The 18,950-nt window shown below is 35.1% G+C and overlaps 2 protein-coding genes across 4 annotated transcripts in view; both read right to left on the bottom strand.

Moving 5' to 3' along the window:
• Positions 1 to 5,789, bottom strand: part of LOC124629537 (protein croquemort-like) — a 32,849-nt gene extending 27,060 nt beyond the window's left edge. Inside the window, exons 1-3 of one of the 3 annotated variants that reach the window (XR_006984304.1) lie at positions 5,563 to 5,788; positions 3,799 to 3,939; positions 2,557 to 2,736 (exon numbers count right to left, since the gene is read on the bottom strand). Coding sequence is in view for 2 of the 3 variants with exons in the window: in XM_047162961.1 (XP_047018917.1) it covers positions 2,557 to 2,736; positions 3,799 to 3,915 (297 nt within the window). In the remaining variant the exon portion in view is untranslated. Of the gene's footprint in view, positions 1 to 2,556; positions 2,737 to 3,798; positions 4,524 to 5,562 lie in introns of those variants that run through there. The other 2 variants (XM_047162961.1, XM_047162960.1) reach the window with 2 other exon arrangements.
• Positions 5,790 to 7,920: 2,131 nt separating this feature from the next.
• LOC124629836 (stress-induced-phosphoprotein 1) lies at positions 7,921 to 18,742 on the bottom strand. Its single transcript, XM_047163420.1, has 7 exons — positions 18,537 to 18,742; positions 18,007 to 18,456; positions 16,945 to 17,404; positions 12,844 to 13,044; positions 10,771 to 10,967; positions 9,528 to 9,653; positions 7,921 to 8,666 (listed from the first exon to the last, which is right to left on the bottom strand). Exons 1-7 carry the CDS (start codon positions 18,543 to 18,545, stop codon positions 8,487 to 8,489), a joined length of 1,623 nt encoding a protein of 540 aa, XP_047019376.1. The 5' UTR covers positions 18,546 to 18,742; the 3' UTR covers positions 7,921 to 8,486.
• Positions 18,743 to 18,950: the final 208 nt, after the last annotated feature.

Raw genomic sequence — 18,950 nt, 5'->3', positions numbered from 1 at the left:
CCCCTACGATGCATTTTAAGCGCAGATTTTGATTTTGTTTAATTGCAGTAAAGGACCTATTTAGTGCGAAAAGGACGAAAGATAAGGACTGCATTGCTTTAGCATAAGTATCGCAATTTATTGTAAACATCGGCCTTCCTCTAAAGAATTTCCTAAAATATGTACCATTTTAATTATACAAAAACAAATCTGCAAAAAAGTCTGAGTACTTAACACCACAACTATTATTAGTGTACACCGTCGCGGTAACATTAATAACAACAAAAAACACTTAAGTACAGCACGTGTTCGCAACACCTAGCGCCAAAACACATTAGCACCACGCATTTAAATACTTGTTTTGGTGACATCATTACTCAGCTAGCATTGAACATAGTCTTAAACAAACAGAAGAGATTCGTGGCTAAATCAAAGTGAACGATAGATAATATGCATCTCGTGCGTTCGCCCCTTGGATGAATGACCATCTTGTCATGACGAGATCTTCCCTGTTTCGGAAGGCACGATAATCTGGTGGATTTGAAAATATTTTGCCATCGTTATGGGTAGTCAGAAGCCAGACAGTCTGGAACCAGTCTCATTAAGGGGTGTCGAGTTGCCCAGTTGAGGAGATCGGATAGGCGTCCATGTAAAACGCTGTAATTCAGCTGCATGTATAGACTGGAAGTACCGACTCCATAGTTGGGAAATAGAAAAGGCAGATGAGTCTTAAAACAAACGCCTTTTGTTTAAGTATTTTCAACATTGTGAAGAACATGGCTAGTTAAACACGTATGTCACAATAACTAGGAAGTCGAGAAAGTAACGTAATAGGTCGTAAATTATTTTAATGATGGCTACAATGTATGTAATAAGCTTCCATGAGCATTACCTAGGAATTATGTATGATAGAACTAGCTGAGATTTGCGTCTATACTTTTTTTATTTTTAATCTATTAATGTGTCACACAACCATGTTATAGTTTGCTGTGGGAACGTGCTCTCGAATTTCGCATGTAGTTAAAAACTTCCTCAAAATTAAAGAATAGGGTGATGAATACAATTTTGACTCATCAATAATCTCGACAGCTTTATAATTTTCTAGTGCATATTAACGCTGATATAAGTGAAGTGCAGGAAAAACTGCAAAGGTCATCAGATAAAAGAAGGCCAAACAATTAATTTAACGTTTACACGCTTTAGTTATCAATAAAGTTTAATGGTGCAACTCATCCTTAAATTGCAAAAAGAACAATTACATTTTGAAACAGTACGGCACTTAAAGTGACATCCTATCAATCCTAATAGGGTAAAATAAATAGCTATCAATCATAACACTTTATAACAAAAAAATATACCTACATCGACCAAACGTAGTTAGGTACACGAGGTACCGACAAAACGTCATATCATCATGAAAATTCCAATTTAGATAAAAGATTATACCTACATACAAATTAATACATCGGTATGTGATATAACAACAATATAATAACGTAATAAAATACAATAAAAATACTAAAATAACCACTGATTAGGAACATCGAAAGATATTCAAAAACCATGTATGTGTAATGACAACAAATATTTCTATGTAAGATTATAATTATCAGGTGATATGCACACACTAATTATTAAGACAAATTACATTTATAATATTATGTCTTATTGATATCCTAGATTAGGTAGTTGCTAAGCCGTTGGCCGGGGCCTAGTAGCATCGAAAGGAAAACCCCAAAAAAATAATTAAGTCACACGTCCTTGCGTGCGTTTAACCAAGGGAAATAGTTTTTTAGACTTAGAAGCCTTAGGTCATGTTAAATGACAATATAAACGTCCATTAAGAAAATTTCTTCTAAACTGACGTTTTCCTAACTAAACGGACATTTAATTATGCTGTCGGTATAGTTACTTTAAAACTTCTACGCGAAAATTAATAGTAAACAGTTATTTTAAGAAAACTGACATTAATTCTGTTGATGACCTTAGACCTTACATCCTATATATCCTAATTTCCTATATATCTCCCATGATGTTATAACTAACAACTATAGTTATGTATCTTGTCTTCGCGTATTACATAACATGTTTACCGGCGCAACAAATAACGCTGCGATCACCCGTAACGACTCACGCGCATCTACTGCATGTTACGTGAATGCATTGTTTTAAGTATATGCAGTTAGGGTAAAAACGTATGTAGGTCTGTCTGATTCCCGCGGTTTCTGGGTCCCTGAAGCAAGTACAGTTCCCGATTCAATTGTGCCGGTGTGAAATTGCCTACTAATAAATGATTGCCCTACTAAAGTACGAAGAAAGTGAAGTACAGACAGCAGGTCAAGCTACCCGAATCTGTCAAAATTTACCAATCGAACATTAACTTTCCTCTATAGTGATAAGGTTGAAAATCTATTGAAGAAAATTGACTGATTGAGATAGGTTGATATGCAATGCACAATAATTTACATACCTGATTAGTTTTGCATGACAACAATGATAATAATATTGCTTAGGAACTTTATGAATATTGGTTTTAAGAATTTTACCCACAATATTAATTACTACATAAAAACTCACCTTCACATGAGACTCTTCAAAAACGTATGGGCCCATCTCTTCGACTCGAACCTTCGTAGCCGTGCCCGCTACTATTTCATCCACATTACTTATATTGAAGAAGAATATTTCCAAGTACATAGGAATCGGGGTTTCCCGCCATATACTGAATGACATTGAATCTGGGCTTAACGTCATCATCTGAAAAAATATTACATGTCAAACACTTCGTAGAACAAAATCTTGGTCCTTCTCTATGGAATCCTAGCCTACATTATATAGCAACTTTATTATTTCTTCTACCTTGCCATCTAAGCCTTGACCATGAAAGTTATTATACTATCTAGCTAGTCCTATATTAAAGAAGAAACATTTTTTTGTTTGTTTGTTTGTACCCCAAAAGGCTCCGAAACTACTGAACCGATTGGAAGTATTATTTTACTGTTGGACAACTACTCTCTTCCCGAATAACGTAGGCTATGTTTTATCCAGATACGGGCAGTAGTCCCCACGGGACGCGGAACCGCGAAAAAACGGCTATCCAGAATAATTAAAAACGATAAAAACTTTATTTATAGGTACCTAAGTGCCTAGGTAAAGGAAAATTACTTTGAGTATATTTAGTTAATCACAATTATCGTATTAGGTACACTATCGTATGTAAATGTGAATAAACTTATCAAATAAGATCCTTAATTCTGAAACTGTCAAGTAGGTAATCATTTTTTTATCTCAATAGGTACTGAAACGAAACTCCAAACAGTGCATAAAATGATGGATTTGAAAGAAAATACCCAAGGACATTTTTATATAACATGACATGTCATTTTTTATATTTTATATGTATAAATAAATACTTATGGCCTTACTACAAAAACTTAAACACCTGTTTTACACTTGTCTAAAAAAATTGTGGCTGCCGAATTAACCATATGTCAACGTCATAATTTGGCATTTTTTTAGACAAGTCTTAAACTGACGTTTAAAAGTTTTTGTGGTAAGACGGATAATGTGTCTTATTCTTAATAACTATTACTCAGCGGTAACTGTCAAAAAGATATATGACAATGAGGTCAATAACTGAATAATTAAGTTTTTTTAATCCCTCGGTAAATTTATATTATTTTATTTACAGTACTCCTTGCATAGCTATACTTGTCTGTATTTAGCTACTAAACAGTATTTTAAAGACACAGGTCATCAAATAAAGGCTAACTTTGGAGAAGCAAAGTTATCTGGCGGGTGCTATAATTGTCAACTCACCTTCTGCAACTGTGTGGTGAATAGTGGTGGCCAGAAGATCACCATGACTGCTCCGGACACCACCATGAAGGACCCAAAGCCTAGTAGGAGCCCGCTCCTTACATTTGAAGTCACCATTTTTTTAGGTTTCTTATAATTTACCTGTGAACAAACTTTTTTTAAGCTAAATGATGTAGAAAGTAAACACCTGGGATGAAGAACAATCAAAGAATGTAGTGCCTAATATATCTAGAGGTGAGTTTGTAACTCTTTTCTTCTCCCTTAATTTAGTAATACCATGTTAGATTTACAATTTGATTCTGTAAAAATCTTGTCTGGAAGAAATTGATTTTTGGCAATAAGGCCACCTGTTGTACTCATTCATATTTGTTTGTATTTAATCCTATATTATTTTGTTCTAATGCTATACATTTTAAGTAAATTATATTCTAATACTTGATAAGGAAGACAGATTAATTTACCTAAAGACACAGGCTCACACAGTTTGTTATCTAAAGTAGCATTTACATACTAAACAAGATAAATATTTACATGGAAATATTTCACAGAACATTAACTAATATTAGAAACTTTAATTTCAGTATTTCTTCAAACACAGATAGGTAATTTAAAGAATGTGGCCTTATCTTTTAATCAGTATTAGAATATTTTGCTTGACATATCATATTTAGGTATCTAATGGTAAAAAGATAGAGCATTTGTTGTGTGGACAAATTAATCATCTTTTCTGATAACAGTAAGTATGTAGTACTAATATGAATAAATAACAACTGGATTTGAATTGGAAAAGATCAGCCTTTAGATTAGTCCTTATGCATTCAAAATTATACTATAAATTATTTAGAAAAAATAAACAAAATAATAATCAATTTTGAAATCAACCAAATGAATCATAGTTAACATATTTTGAAGGAAACATTATCAGAGTATTTTTACAAAATAGTTATATAGACATAGTCATATAGTTATTGTATAGATAGTTTGAGCCGTTAAAAAAATACTATTATGTGAATAATAAAATCATAGATAATATTACCTAATAAGATTTAACTGTACCCACACACCACACTATTATTGTTTAAAAACTTCTTCATAATTATGTCTCTGACTGAAAGACTTGTTTCTACAGTCAAGAATAATTTGAAAAAAATCTTGTAAACATCTTGCAATTGTTGTTTTATGTAACTCATCATGCTTCACACTATTCCATAAATAGAATGGTACATAAACATTGTATTAACATATTAACAAGAGTAAAACAAAAGCACTTAGATAATTAATTATTATGTATGTGTCATCATAGTGCTAACAAAACAAAAGACAAATGTATTTAGAATTTGAAATTAGAACATATGTTTTTTATTTTTAATCCTAATGACATAGACAACATTATCATGATATGCAAACTGTTTTTAAATAACATCATTTGCACAAAGATAACATTGACAGACTCCTCCAAACTATAAACAAAATAATATTTGGGTCATTATGATAAAAAATTGTTTGATAATAATAAATTGAACTCAATTTCTTTTAAAGTTTCAAGGATGATTTCATATTTCTAACAAAGTTTTTTTTTTTAATAAACTTGCCCAAAACTAGTCGGCTAAGTATAATAAATCAAAAATAGAATACAAATTGCATACTCATTGTCAGATGTAGAACTAACGACGCTTCAAATACATAACTTTAATTCAATTTTAACTCAAGTATTGGTATACAATATAATTAGATTAGATAAGACATGACTAAGAATTTACTTACGGTAAAAACACAAATATTGTCACTGCAACTTAACAAAACACTTGCTATGCACGATATTTGTGATTTTTATTTGGTAGGAGCACTTCAATATAGAACACGGGCACCATAACTCAACATATTGGTACTTCGTTTAAATAATTCGATTTAATTAAATAAAAACGTAATAAATCATTATTAAACTAACTTTACGTACGTTCCGCGTAAAGTTTTCGCCTGAATAACAATCACAGAACAATGTGTTTGTCAGTGCAGTGTCATCGGCTCGGCATGCCAATGTCAAATCTATTTATCAAATCACTGACATTTGTATAATGTTACTATCACACAAATTCATTTACTACTATATTACACATATTTATTTATAAAAAAAAAATACTATTATTTACTGTCTTCATGCACGAAATAATTGTCCAAAATACAGTGGTACCGAATATTTTGTACTGTTGACAACTCTGTTTTCCAAGGGAAAATATGATTCGCTGTTCTGACCGACATCAACGTGTACGTGTATTATAATACCGGTACTGAATTGGTACAGGTGATAACACAATTGTTAATGTCGGGACATAATAATGTCGGGACACCTTTTTCACACACGGTCGGTTAGCCCCATGGTAAGTTATTTATTAACTTGTGTTATGGGTGCTAACACAACTGATAAACTACATATAGCTACATATATACATATTTATAAATACATATCATAACACCCAGACCACGGCCAACAAGCATGCTCATCACACAAATGTCGACCGATCCGGGAATCGAACCCGGGACCTCAGGTTCGGCGGTCCGGCATGATGACCATTGCGCCATCGAGGTTGTTGTTTCGATATAATTTATAGGTTTTCTACACCTACTTTTTTAATGTATTTGATTAGGACAGAAATTAGGTACTAATACGTAGGTACTTTATTTAAGTATGCGCTTGAGACTTGAGATATAATCTAGATATATTATTAATTTAAGACAAATAATATTCATACGGCTAATTTCTATTGAAGATTTCACGATTCAGGATTCTAACTATAGACCCCTTAGGGAAATGAAATAATTACCACATGTAAGTAGGTACTACCTACTGTTTAGGTAAATATTTATCATATTGTAGCTTATTACACTATTTAACCAATGGACTAGGCATGCACGAGCGTTCCACTTTGCAACTTTCGTGGATCAAATAATGTGTACGCAACTGTACCATAATAATAAACATTAACCTTCCAAGTTAAGAACGTTTCTAAGATGATGGCACGGCCGCTTTTTTATAGCTATCCGAACTTGGTCGGATTATGTAGGTTTTCGATGCTTCTTCAGTATTATAATTGTCTTTCTTTAATTACTGAATTTAATGACATGAAATTTTGCAAGTGAATAGTTGAATGATTAAACTAATTATTGGCATACATTTTACCATGCAATTCCTTTAGAACGTGATATTCGACTGCTTTGTAAACAGTGATCTATTCATGGTAAATTATTCTATAACTTTTTAATTACTAACAGAACATCATTGATACTTGGCAACATGTTGCAGACACTTACAAGGTTTGTGTAAACGTGAAAATCTAGACCCCAAACTGCATACTTTAAGAACTAAGACCTAATAAGTGTATTTTACATTTATATTTTTATCTTTTAAACCCTACGAGTTTTTCTAAATCTGTTTTTAAACAAATATAAACAAATTCAAAACAACGTATGTAAAAATCTACAGCTCTCTATGTAAGCACTTTAAATGAAAACTAGCTAATGACCAAACGTTCGCGTAGCGGAAACTTGAATTTCTCCGAAGTTTATGCATGCACTGATTTCATTCATACATAAATAATTTTACACAAATACACACTAATTTTTGGACACATCTCTTTTCTTCTAAAGTCTATGGATTAAAAAAAGTTCCGCCAGGACAACGTTCGCCCAGCGGAATCAGTTTTTGGTGAATTTCTCCACAATGGCTGCACACACAAATTTTTATTTACCATACACAATTATAGAAAGTCTTACACTAATTATCTGCATAATTAAAATCTTTAAATTCAACATTCCGCTGCGCGAACGCACACGACATCAACTGCACCAAAAATGAGGGGAGATAATTGTTTTTTTCCTGGGAAATAACGAAATAACCAAGCTCTTTCAGAATCTCAGGATGTTTGCCGGGAGGGATCATTAGATTTTATATTTTGTTCTCGAGTTTAAGAAATATTCCAAGAATGTAAATGTTGTAAATTAACAGCGATTAAATTCAATGTCTAAACAACCAAGTTACATTGCGTGCCGATAACGCAGTGAAATCTTAATGTTTGCAAGTACAATAATTATCCTCTGGAAGTAAGGTACAATAAAACAAAAGGATGCCTACATATTTCTTTATTATTGAATAAATTACAAAAAATGCTATTCATGTAAATTCCATTCAGGCAGTATATCTGCATAAAGATATTCAAATTAAGTAGGTACGCTAAAATAAAACCTACAACCGAAAAGGCCAAACTGCATAACTTACTGAAAAAGCATACTTTGGAATGGTCCACAAACAAGCCTACAATTTGAGACAAGCGTAACACGTTAATTGAGTAAATCAGTGTAAAAAAGCGATGACTTTAAATACCTAATTAAGTTTCATTCAACGTTTGGTAGGCGAAAATCCATTCAAAACAGTAACTCGATCTCCGTTCTGTATCCGAGATGACGAGACTCTGAACTCGTACCGAATCGATTATAATAACTAATTGCTTTCTGATGCTGGTTATCATTATTGGTAAATAAAGTATAATTTTTGCTATCCGTAATAGTTTCCATGTACAAACAAAACCAGTCAAACGTTGCCAGCAACGAAACATTCTACTAAAATGGTAGTTTTTCTAATCGATTCGAGTACTAATTGATATAACCCTAATCTCTAAAGAGGCATTCGTAAACTAGTGTATAGCGATGAGGCCAGATTCTAGAAGCTTCTGAATCTTGGCAGCGATATCTGGGTTCTTTAGATGGTCCTGTAGGGCCTGGGGGTCTTGTTGCATCTGTTCGAGGATGCAGCGCATGGCTGGATCGCGGAGGATCTGTTGCACTTCTGGGTCGGCCATTGCGCGTTTGCGGACCTGGATACCATAAAATGATAATTAGAATACGGTAGTTTCCAACGAATCAAAGTCATTACTGTTATTGAACTGTCAAAAACGGCAAGTACTGTCCCAAAAGTAGCTGAACAACATAAGCGTCAAAAGTACATTAACACACGGCAACATTAAAAATATACTTTGTTAACCTAATTTTGTATTTACTGCTGTTTAGTGACTTTTGATACAATGATGTTCAGCGACATTTGGATTGATGGTGTACAGCGACTTTAGGAATACTAGTGCACAGATACTTTTGAAATACTCGTGTTTAACGACTTTTGTAAGTTTCTGGTGTACAGTCTATTTTGTTTCCTAGTTGCGACTATAACTTATGGCATTTTATTGTGAACAGGTGTTTTGTCATGTTGATTCTGTTCATCGACTTTTGGTGCTGACTGTACCTACATACGCGATCTATGACGTCACAGATTTTTCACGTCAAACTGTATACTTATTTAGCTTATGTTAGCAATAAGAAAATGAAATCAATTATTCCATTAAAACGATAAATGAAAGTAATGGAAGTATTTTAAGATACTTTACCAAATGTTAAATGGTATTATTACAACAGTATTAATTTTTGACCTAGTTAGCTACCCTAGCTAGCTAATTATGATGTACATAGTTTTAAAAATACCAAAAGGTAACATCTCATAGCCATTTAGCAGTATTTGCCATTACTAACATGGGGCCTATTTCAAAATCTTTCTTCCAGTCATCAAATCCACAGATAGATAGACTATTGAGAAAGGCCATTAGTCAAGTGGACAGTGTATAAGAACATACCTAACGATATCTGGCACCTACGCGAATATTAAACATTTAAATAAAACAACATACCTCCTCAGGATTGGAGTTAAGTTGCGTGGAGCACGCGCGGTAGCCCTCCAGCGCTTCAGCATTGCTGGGGTCCAGTTCCAGCGCCTTCTGGTAAGCGGTCAGAGCTTTCGAGTGCTGCTGCATACCCTGGAAGATTGGAAATTGTGTTTAAGTGGTTGAGCTAAAATATGTTAACTGTTGTTTTTTTTTTACCAATTCTGGTCAATGGATGTGGCCACCAGTTCTGGCCATCATATAGATGTAGAGCAGAGTACAGTTAGTCTGAGTTCCAAAATAGCATTGCTCTTTTTGCGCTTATCGGTTGCAGAATTATTGAGTACTATTTTACAACTCTAAAATTAGCTTATAAAAGGTGCTCTTAAAAAATTACTGGCTTCAGCAGCTAGGTTTAATTAAACCATCGTCTGGAACCAAGTCAATGGTCTAAACCAAGCACTGAAGCCACGTTTTCTATCTACGTTTTATAATAAGGTGGCAAGTGTCGTTCAAAAAATAGTTTTTCTGTCTGGCACCAATGGCGTTAAATTCAATGATTTTTTCTTAATTATTTTATACTTTTTAATACTATTTGTATCCCTATTCCTATCTTTACACACCATAACAATGAGGCCTCTACGACATTGGCGTTTTGCGGACATGCAAGTATCAGCGGCGTGCGCGCTGCGCTTACGCTGCGTTTGCGTTGCGGGCACGCCGCGGTCACGCCGCGTGGGAGCGGTCAACTAGAACGGAAGGGGTACATGGTAGAAATGTGCGCTGTCGGTAAAACGCCAGTGTGGTAATGAGGCCTCTTTATAATGTGAATATCACGTAAGTATTGGAATAGTTAAAAACGTCCATATATAATAAAATGTTAGGAAAAATATAAACAGTCGCGCGGAAATTAACGCTATATATTTTTTCTGACATTTTAAGTCATGGATTTCCATAAAGCAACGCGCACGACAACCATTGCTTAATAAATATTAAACTTCTTGCACATAAACAAAAGTGGCAGTTATGAGGTTTTTACACAGCAATTCAATCCTATGTAAAAAAAGTCTCGAACGAGAACTAATAATAGTAAATATAATACTAGGCTACACACTCGCGCTACCTAGCAGAAATATTTTGCGAGAACTAAGAAAATATGTGCACAGAAAAAGAGCGCGAGTTTCTCGGCGCTTACTCGATTACGATTCTCGGCGTGCTGCTGCTATAAAATTATGACTTTTTATATTCATCATGTAAGCAGAATTCTTACCTGAAGAATCTTCCCCTTCCGGATCCAGCCCTTGATGAACTTAGGGTCGAGCTTGCAGCACTGGTCACAGTCTTTGAGTCCAAGGTCGAAGGCAGCCAGCTTGGTGTAGCAGGCAGCACGGTTGGAGTACAGCTTGGGGTCATCAGGGTTGCGCTTGATAGCTTCAGTATAGTGTTTTACTGCTGTGCTGTAGTCGCCTGAGAAATGGAACAATGTTTTTGTAATGGCAACATTACCTAGCAGTTTTTATATAACAGTTTTTTATGCGATTCGTGCACATATTTAAAAACAATTGGGACCTCTATACACGATCGCGTTTAAGTTCGGATTGTTTGTAAATATTTGCGCCAAAATTGTTCGTGAACATAAAAATGTGTACGCGTCGAAGCGAGTCAACTGTCATGCCATGTTTACGCAAAAAAGTTGCGATTTGGTGGACATTTTCATGTTTCCATGCCATTTGTTGCTCCACGTAAGGGCGAGTATATAAAAAGAAACCTTTGTGAGTGTCACAGTCCTGTCCACAGGTGGACTGAAGAAAAACTTTCGATTGGTGAATCGGTAACTAGCCACGGTAAGTATATCCCATCCAAATCAAGAGATAAAAGTTTAGAAACAATGTATAGTTCGGCCGCTCAGAGAATGCGTTTCTGACACATCGCGATTGAACTGACGACGTAACTTTGTAATGGCGTTGCAGTACGATAAAAATATTTTTGCTGGTTGTTTATCGTTTTAACAATTGTTGAGCATTAAAACAACATTATTATATCAATAATAATCAATGAATGTTGTAATTTTGTGCCAAATTGAGTGTCAAATAACTTGGTAAACAATATTTTTCTAAATCTATACTGCGCTATTACAAGGTTATGTCAGCGCTTTATATTTGTAGTGCTGTGCTAAAAATAACAGGCAAGTATCGTAATCTGTTCTGGTTGATGGTTCTTATACAGTTATAGGTACTTATAATATAAAATAATACGTTTTGTTTTTCTTTTTAAGAATTTGAAAATAATGGACTATAGGATAACTTTTATGAAATATAAAAATAAAACTATGATCAAACTGAACGCGCGAAAGAAAGTAGCATTTTTATATTTAGGTTGAAAATGGTAACCCCAAATGGCATCATGGGCCGTCATTTTGTGACGCTAAATAGTCATTTGTTGTCGTTTCGTGCGCTAAGACTAAGTGCCCTGCCTCATTAGGACGCCAATGGCGACGTCGCCGGCTACGTATCCAAGCAGTTAGTATTGAAATGTATGGAACCTAACTCACTTGGCGACGGTTTGGTAACGTCGCCAAATTGGAGGCGTGGCAACGAGCTACAGTTCCCTATGTGGCTTCTGGCTACCGTGGCAACTTGGCGACGTGGCCACAGTAGCCACTATAATGTACACGGTAAAGCGCACCTCCCTCACACAGTCGCCAATGTGGTCGCCAGTCAGCTTGCAATTTCTTGAGCGACAACGTAAACAATTGACTGTCGAGACGCCATGGCCACTCGACTTGGCGACATTTGGATGCCAGAAGTAGCCAGACCTGTGCCGCTGGCGACGTCGCCATGGCGTCCCAGTGAGGTAGAGCTCTAAAAACCTGATTTTGGAAGATTTTGACCGAGATATCAGGATTGATTCTGTTATTGATAATACCTAATATACACGTAGGCGAAGATGATGATGAAGACACCACCTCCTCAAGCGAATCGGAGTCTGATTAACATTCTGTACGCACATTCAATTCAATGTACTTACTTTATTGCATAGAAATACAGATTGTAACTTTGTAACAAAGAATAAATAAAACGATTTTATTATATGAATATTACCTTTTTTTGGTTTCCACTTAAATAACTAAAATATAAATTTTAAATGATTCCGCCAATTTAAAACGAAAATAATCTTAAAATAATGCGGCGGTTTATTTTGGGGGAACGGTAACGAACTCAGTGTTATGTTGTGCCCATCACTAGTCCTGACTAACTGATAGGTGTCAGGAACGCATTCTCTGAACGGCCGAACTATAAACTCTCACTCTTTGTTACTTTATTAGAAAATTCAAGTTCCTCACCTTTCTTAAAGTAATCATTGCCCAGTTCCTTCTCCTGCTCAGCCTTGACAGGGTCCACATAGGCCTTCTTCTCCTCCTCAACTATCCGTCTCTCCACCTCGCTGAGCAAGGTCTTGATCTCCGGAGTACGGTGCTCAGACATGGACTTCTCAAAGTATGTTTTCGCTAGCTTCCATTGCTCCATCTTTTTATATGCATTACCTGGTAGAGAAGAATAGAATTAGGAACATATAATAAAAGAAGTAGGTTGTGAGATTGTACTAGAATAAATTCAGTCCTGGAATCCGTAGTCCCGACACTCCTTTCTGTACTGCCCAAATAGGAAAAGTTGGCAGGCATAGTAGCCTAACAATAGTGGAATGATTAACAATACATAGAAGAAGTACATGCAATGTACATGTGTAGGAAAATAATATGTGTAAAAAAAAAACGCACGGATTTGAGGATGATGTGTGTGAAAATTGATTTCGAGTTGTGCAAATTAGTAAATAATGTCTTAAAGATTTGATCAGCATGAATTGACTCAGCGTGAATGAGTAAAACGTAATAAAAACTAGTTATTGGGACTAAAAATCTGAGAAAAAATGTCACTAAGGTTGTTCTAGAAGTTTTTAAGTAAAATCTGTTAAAAATAGAAACCTATTAGCCTTATTCTGTCAAAATGCTATCATGTTTATTCTGGCATAATTCATTTATTTATGTGAAACATTTACCAATCATTTAGATATCTATAATAACTTGGATCTCAACCAGAATGGCTGAGTGCCAGGAACCACATTACCCCAAGGACATAAAGCTTAGTCTTCATAGATCAGAATTACAAACATTGGGGTAAGTCACTTGGCTTGAGTCATTTTTTACGTAAAAACATGTGGAAATAGCTTGACGATCTACCCCTTTCCCATCTATGTCTTTTCCCAAAATTCGAAGTATTTTATGCAGGAAAATAACTCGTAAAATAACTAATAGCCAATCGATTGGCCACTAACTTAGGCTTGACGTTATTGGCTACAATATTGCAAAGAAAAATATAATTAACTACCTGTCCCCACAGGACATGCATCCCTTCATAACTATTCATCACTTGTGGCGTGAATGTGCGACAAAAAAAATATTAGGTATTCCAGCCAAAATACTACAAACTGACGTCAATACCCTGACGGTTTTGAGCAAGTAAGATAATATTTACCGACATAAAAATGTGTAATATTATACGTTATCATCAGACTTCCGGTAATTTTAGCCGGCACACGTTTATTTAGGGAAGCCACATTAAATATATATATATATAGGGTGCTTTAATATTACCTGCCAGGACTTGAATGGGGGGTAGTATTGCGTTTATAGATTGCAATAGTAAAGATAAATAATTGATTATTTGACATATTATTTTTCATACAAAAAAAAAATGCGTGTAAATTTGACTTAATTTATTAGTTTAAAACCATCCAGTGGAGTTGCGCGTTGCCACTCGTGCAGAACAAATAGAAAGAGATAGCAGAGTGCCTAGTGCGAGTTGAACAAAATTTTGCGAATGACTTCACTGTCGAGTTTAGCGAGTCAACTTTAAACGAACCGAATGCAATATTTAAGCGAGTGCGAGTTGCCATCTCGCAAATTACTCGCATCACGTTTCCTCACGGCGAATAGCGATGATCATTTTTGTTAGGTTGGTGTTCCGTTCGCTTGGTGGGATAAACCTATCAAATTTAGAAAGACGTCATTTTAGCATGTAATCGTATGGGACCACTGTCTTTCAAAATTTTTGGGGTTATTGTTTGGATGTTTTGTTTATGTTTGACGCGACGCCCGAAAAAAGTTTTTAGTTGTTTTAAATTAATTAATTTAAAATGAAGACAAGTTCTTGTCTAGCACCTGGAGTGCTAGGGAAGCTTATATATTTCTATGAGTCAGAACCTTAGTTACTTGTTCTAAATACACACTGCACATTTTTTGGGATACGTGCTTTGCTTCTCTAATTGGCCTTTGATAGGATCCAATGGCAAAAAAGAAAAAAGCGGTAAGCACCTGCAAATAAAAGAAGGAGAAAGTTTCTTCAATCATATACATACCTAGTTTTGTTTTGGAAATTGATATTGTAACTTACATGAATTGATAAATAGGTACCTTATGTTCCAAGGAAACACGTAGAGTGGATTTTGAGTTAACTGCACAAGAACTTAAAAATCTTCTTGGACAATTTATATCTATGTCTAAATTGCGTCTCCGTGAGGTGAACTAACGAATTAAAAAATGCGCAAGCCCTTGCCCCAATTCTGGCGCTTTTGTTGCGTTCATCTTGGGCCTTTGCGGCCGCAAACATCCTCCGAGCAAAGAAAAAGCGTCCTGCCATATTTTTGGTATTATTTTCACTAAATAAAAACTTAATTGTTGATATACGAATATCTCCTCACTTCACTTTCACCACAAAAATCTTCGTGAGAACTTTTTGGTTAAATTCGATCGCGTTTGTATTTATTTACTATTCGATCTGTCAAAATCTGAATCTCGCACTCGCATCACGGCAGAAATAAACCAATCCCGTGCCTGTCACGTTCACTTGAGAGTCCGAGCGATTCGATTTCGAAAATTTGTAAACTGGCACTCGCTACTTTAGGTTCCAATTTTTGACACTAGGCGGAGCTGTTTTTGTTCCATACAAATCTTAGTATACGCGCTCTCATGTGAGTCCGTAAATAAATTCACGAAAACTCGCACTAAGCACTCAGTTGTTTTCATTGACGAAGCGACACTTCGCGCGTAATTTGTGAACCACGTTATGCAGAGTAGAGGCAATGTTAATTTAACTTGTTTAATGTCTCAAATCGAATTGACTGTTCCGGGGAACAAAATTTCTCCACTATTGTAATCTATAAACGCAATACTACCCCCCATTCAAGTCCTGGCAGGTAATATTAAAGCACCTTATATATAATTAATTTATGCAGGTTTTATTAAACGAGAGAGTAACTTAAAATTTTAAGCACAAATAGTGTATGTAGGTATGTACCTTTTAGACTTGGGTAATTAATTTGATTGTCAGTTCATCCAAATATATTTGTGTAGTAATTGGATAGGTACTCGTAAAATAATTACCACAGCTAAGAGTACTGATAAAGAATGTTATGATTTACTTATCTCATAGGATATTGAACTTGTACTACAAAGATATCTAAGGGCCAACGCCTAACAACGCTAGGCTTACAAGCATGCCTTGCTTTAGTGCTACAATCAAAAATGAGCTCTAAGATTACATTATAAGTTTTTATATTGCCTTGTAATTTAAAATGGCATCCTTCTACACTTTGCTAGTATAAAGCGTGCCTAATATTTTGCCTATCTATGGAATTGCACTAGAGATAGGAATTTGATATTACTTGTATGAGCTCAAAGATTAAATCGTATCTTTAGTAAGCCTAACTAAAGATAGATCGAATACTGGGAAGGCTGTTAGTGACCACATATTATCTAACATGTGTTATCTTCTAACAGTGGTTATCAGAGGCTGATAAACAAAAACTGTGGGAACAATCACTATAATTAGTGATTTATGAGCTCTCTGCCATTGTTAGGTTTTCCTTGTTCATAGAAAACTGATAGGTCATAGTTGATTAGGTATTTGTGTTAATAATCTTGTGAGATTATAATAATCTGTGTATTTATATAATTATGTAGGACAAAGAAAATTGTTAACATATTTACTATTGTTTGTCTTCATCATATTAGCCTAGCCTCTTGCCTAGGCTTCCAGTATAACCTGATGTAGGATGTAAGGTAAGAAAGGATGTCAGTCTAACTGGTTACTGACTACCCAAACAACTGCCAAAGATTTTCAAATGAAAGACCCACCAGTTTAATGAGCCTTTTGAAACACGTGCTATTAATACATGCTCTTGATACCAAATAATACGTCACTATCAGGTATTTTACACAAGAATTTTTAACCTCAATTAAAACTATGCAAACATTTTAAACAAAAAGAAGAAATAAATTGACGCTTAGCGAAAGCATAGCGGCGATACCACATAGTACATAGGACATCAAAAAACAGAAAAACTGCAAGGCACAACTACAAATGAAAATTAAAAAAGGTTCACTCACCAATCCTAGTAAAAGCCTTGGCTATTAACTTGAAGTCAGCTCTATTCTCTCTACCAATATCGATGGCCTTCTCGCATTCCTTGATACATTTCTCATATTCTTTCTGTTCAAAATACACGGCGGCCATGTTTGTGTAAAATGTAATGTCTGTAGGATCATGTTCCATGGCCTTTTGGTAATGTTTCAGAGCATTTTCTAGATCCTTCTTTTTATAACATTCGTTGCCTTGATCTTTTTCTAATAACGCCTGTCTTCTGTTTTCAGGAAGGTCATCGTATTTCGGTTTCTCTGGTTCTTCCTTCTGAGGTGGTTCCGCAGTCTTTTTTTCAGGTGCAGGTGGGTCTACGTCCATTGGAATGTGAAGGTCTAGACCGAACATGATGCTGATTGTGGTGAGCACTCGTTTGTCTTCCATTTTGGCTCCCAGGTTTTTGACATCGAAGGGATTCTGTGCTATTTTCTGTGGATTTTATGGTATTGCTTAATTAACACCAAAATATTGGGTATGTTGGTTAAATATTAGTTTAAAATATAAATTCCAGTCAATGTTCTATGTAATAAATTAACAGCAATTAGTTTGATAGAAATCTTGACTCCTTTGTTTGCAAAACCTATTATTAGTATAATAAAATGGGTAATTATATTATATGGACAGCATACAACAACTCTATACAATTTATTTAAACAAGTGTGCATAATGAATACTAAGTATTGATTAATTCTCTTTCTTTGTAGTAAATTAAACAAACTAGAAAACAGGAATTATGTTTAAAAAGCAAATCTTTTGTGATTTTTCATTTTATAACAAATATCAATTCATACATCATAACTTATAGCTTACTTTTAAAAGTTTTTTTTTATTCCTATGTCACAAGCTGTTGCTAAGCGACATCCATAATAAAATGCTAATTTATACACAAACCAACAAAATAATGAATCATTGTGTCAATTTTATGCCATGATCTCATTAATATCCCATTGTGTTCAATATTATACACTTTTTTACATAATCTTTTATTATAAAGCAGTAAATAAAGATATGAAAGCCAGTAGCATACTCACTTCAACCATTTTGACATATTCCGGATCGTTCAGCCATTCCTTTGTCTGTGGGTTAGCTCTGAGCTTCTCAAACAACTGCTCTGTCTTCTGCTTCAGCTCAACAACCTGTTTCTTCACCTCAGCCAACCCTGAAGCTAGCTGCTCATTACCTGGCTCCAACTCCAGACCCTTCTCGTAAGCTTCAATGGCCTCATCATGACGCCCCAAGTATGCTAATGCTGAACCTTTGCGAGAATACCCTTTACTCCACGTAGGGTTGAGGGCGATGGTCTGGTCAGCGTCAGCTAAGGCTGCGGCGTAGTTCTCGTCTTTGGCGTAGGCCGCTGATCGGTTGCTGTACAGAACGTGGTTCTGAGGATCCAAGGCAATAGCCTCCGAATAGTACTTCACGGCCTCATCAAACTTCCCCCATGATAACGCCGCGTTACCCTTCTCCTTTAACTGATTCACCTAAAAACGTTACCCATGACAGAATTATTTAGCTACTTCATTCAAAATTCTAATCGTAAAGCGTCGGTATAACCTCTCACCTGTTCCATGATTATTTTTTGCTAACGACTGGTAAAACAATAGGCGCACTTGTAATAAAATATTTATTGCTAAATACTTAAGGTTCTGGCTTCACAATGCCTTCTTTTCTATTTCACTAATTTGTTCGTCGAGTTCAAACAAGCAACACGAAGTCTAGAAATGACACTTCAAATTCGAGAAAATTCTCGCCAAAATGCGATAAAGAACGGCGTTCCAGAATATTTGTACTATATTTAACATTAAAGAAGACTGGAAATTTTATACAGCTCCTTTACGCTTATGTAGTTTTATATAAAGCTATCTCGCTCTACAACGTGTGTTTTATTGTTTTTCATTATATGTATATCGTAGCCACGGAAACCAGAACATTCATGATTTTATGAAATTGTTACTTTTAAAGTTAAGCACAAGTC

This window comes from Helicoverpa zea, chromosome 4, assembly GCF_022581195.2.
Source record: "Helicoverpa zea isolate HzStark_Cry1AcR chromosome 4, ilHelZeax1.1, whole genome shotgun sequence".
Classification (NCBI taxonomy): Eukaryota; Metazoa; Arthropoda; class Insecta; order Lepidoptera; family Noctuidae; genus Helicoverpa; species Helicoverpa zea.
The sequence above is the reverse complement of the archived record's forward strand: the minus strand, read 5'-3'. Positions and strand labels throughout refer to the sequence as shown.

Coding starts and splice junctions, on each gene's coding strand:
- LOC124629836 (XM_047163420.1), bottom strand. Junction 13,045..16,944: donor CAAGGCTTTTACTAGGATTG/GTGAGTGAACCT, acceptor CTTCTCTACCAG/GTAATGCATATAAAAAGATG. Junction 9,654..10,770: donor GGAAGGGGAAGATTCTTCAG/GTAAGAATTCTG, acceptor CCAATCTTCCAG/GGTATGCAGCAGCACTCGAA.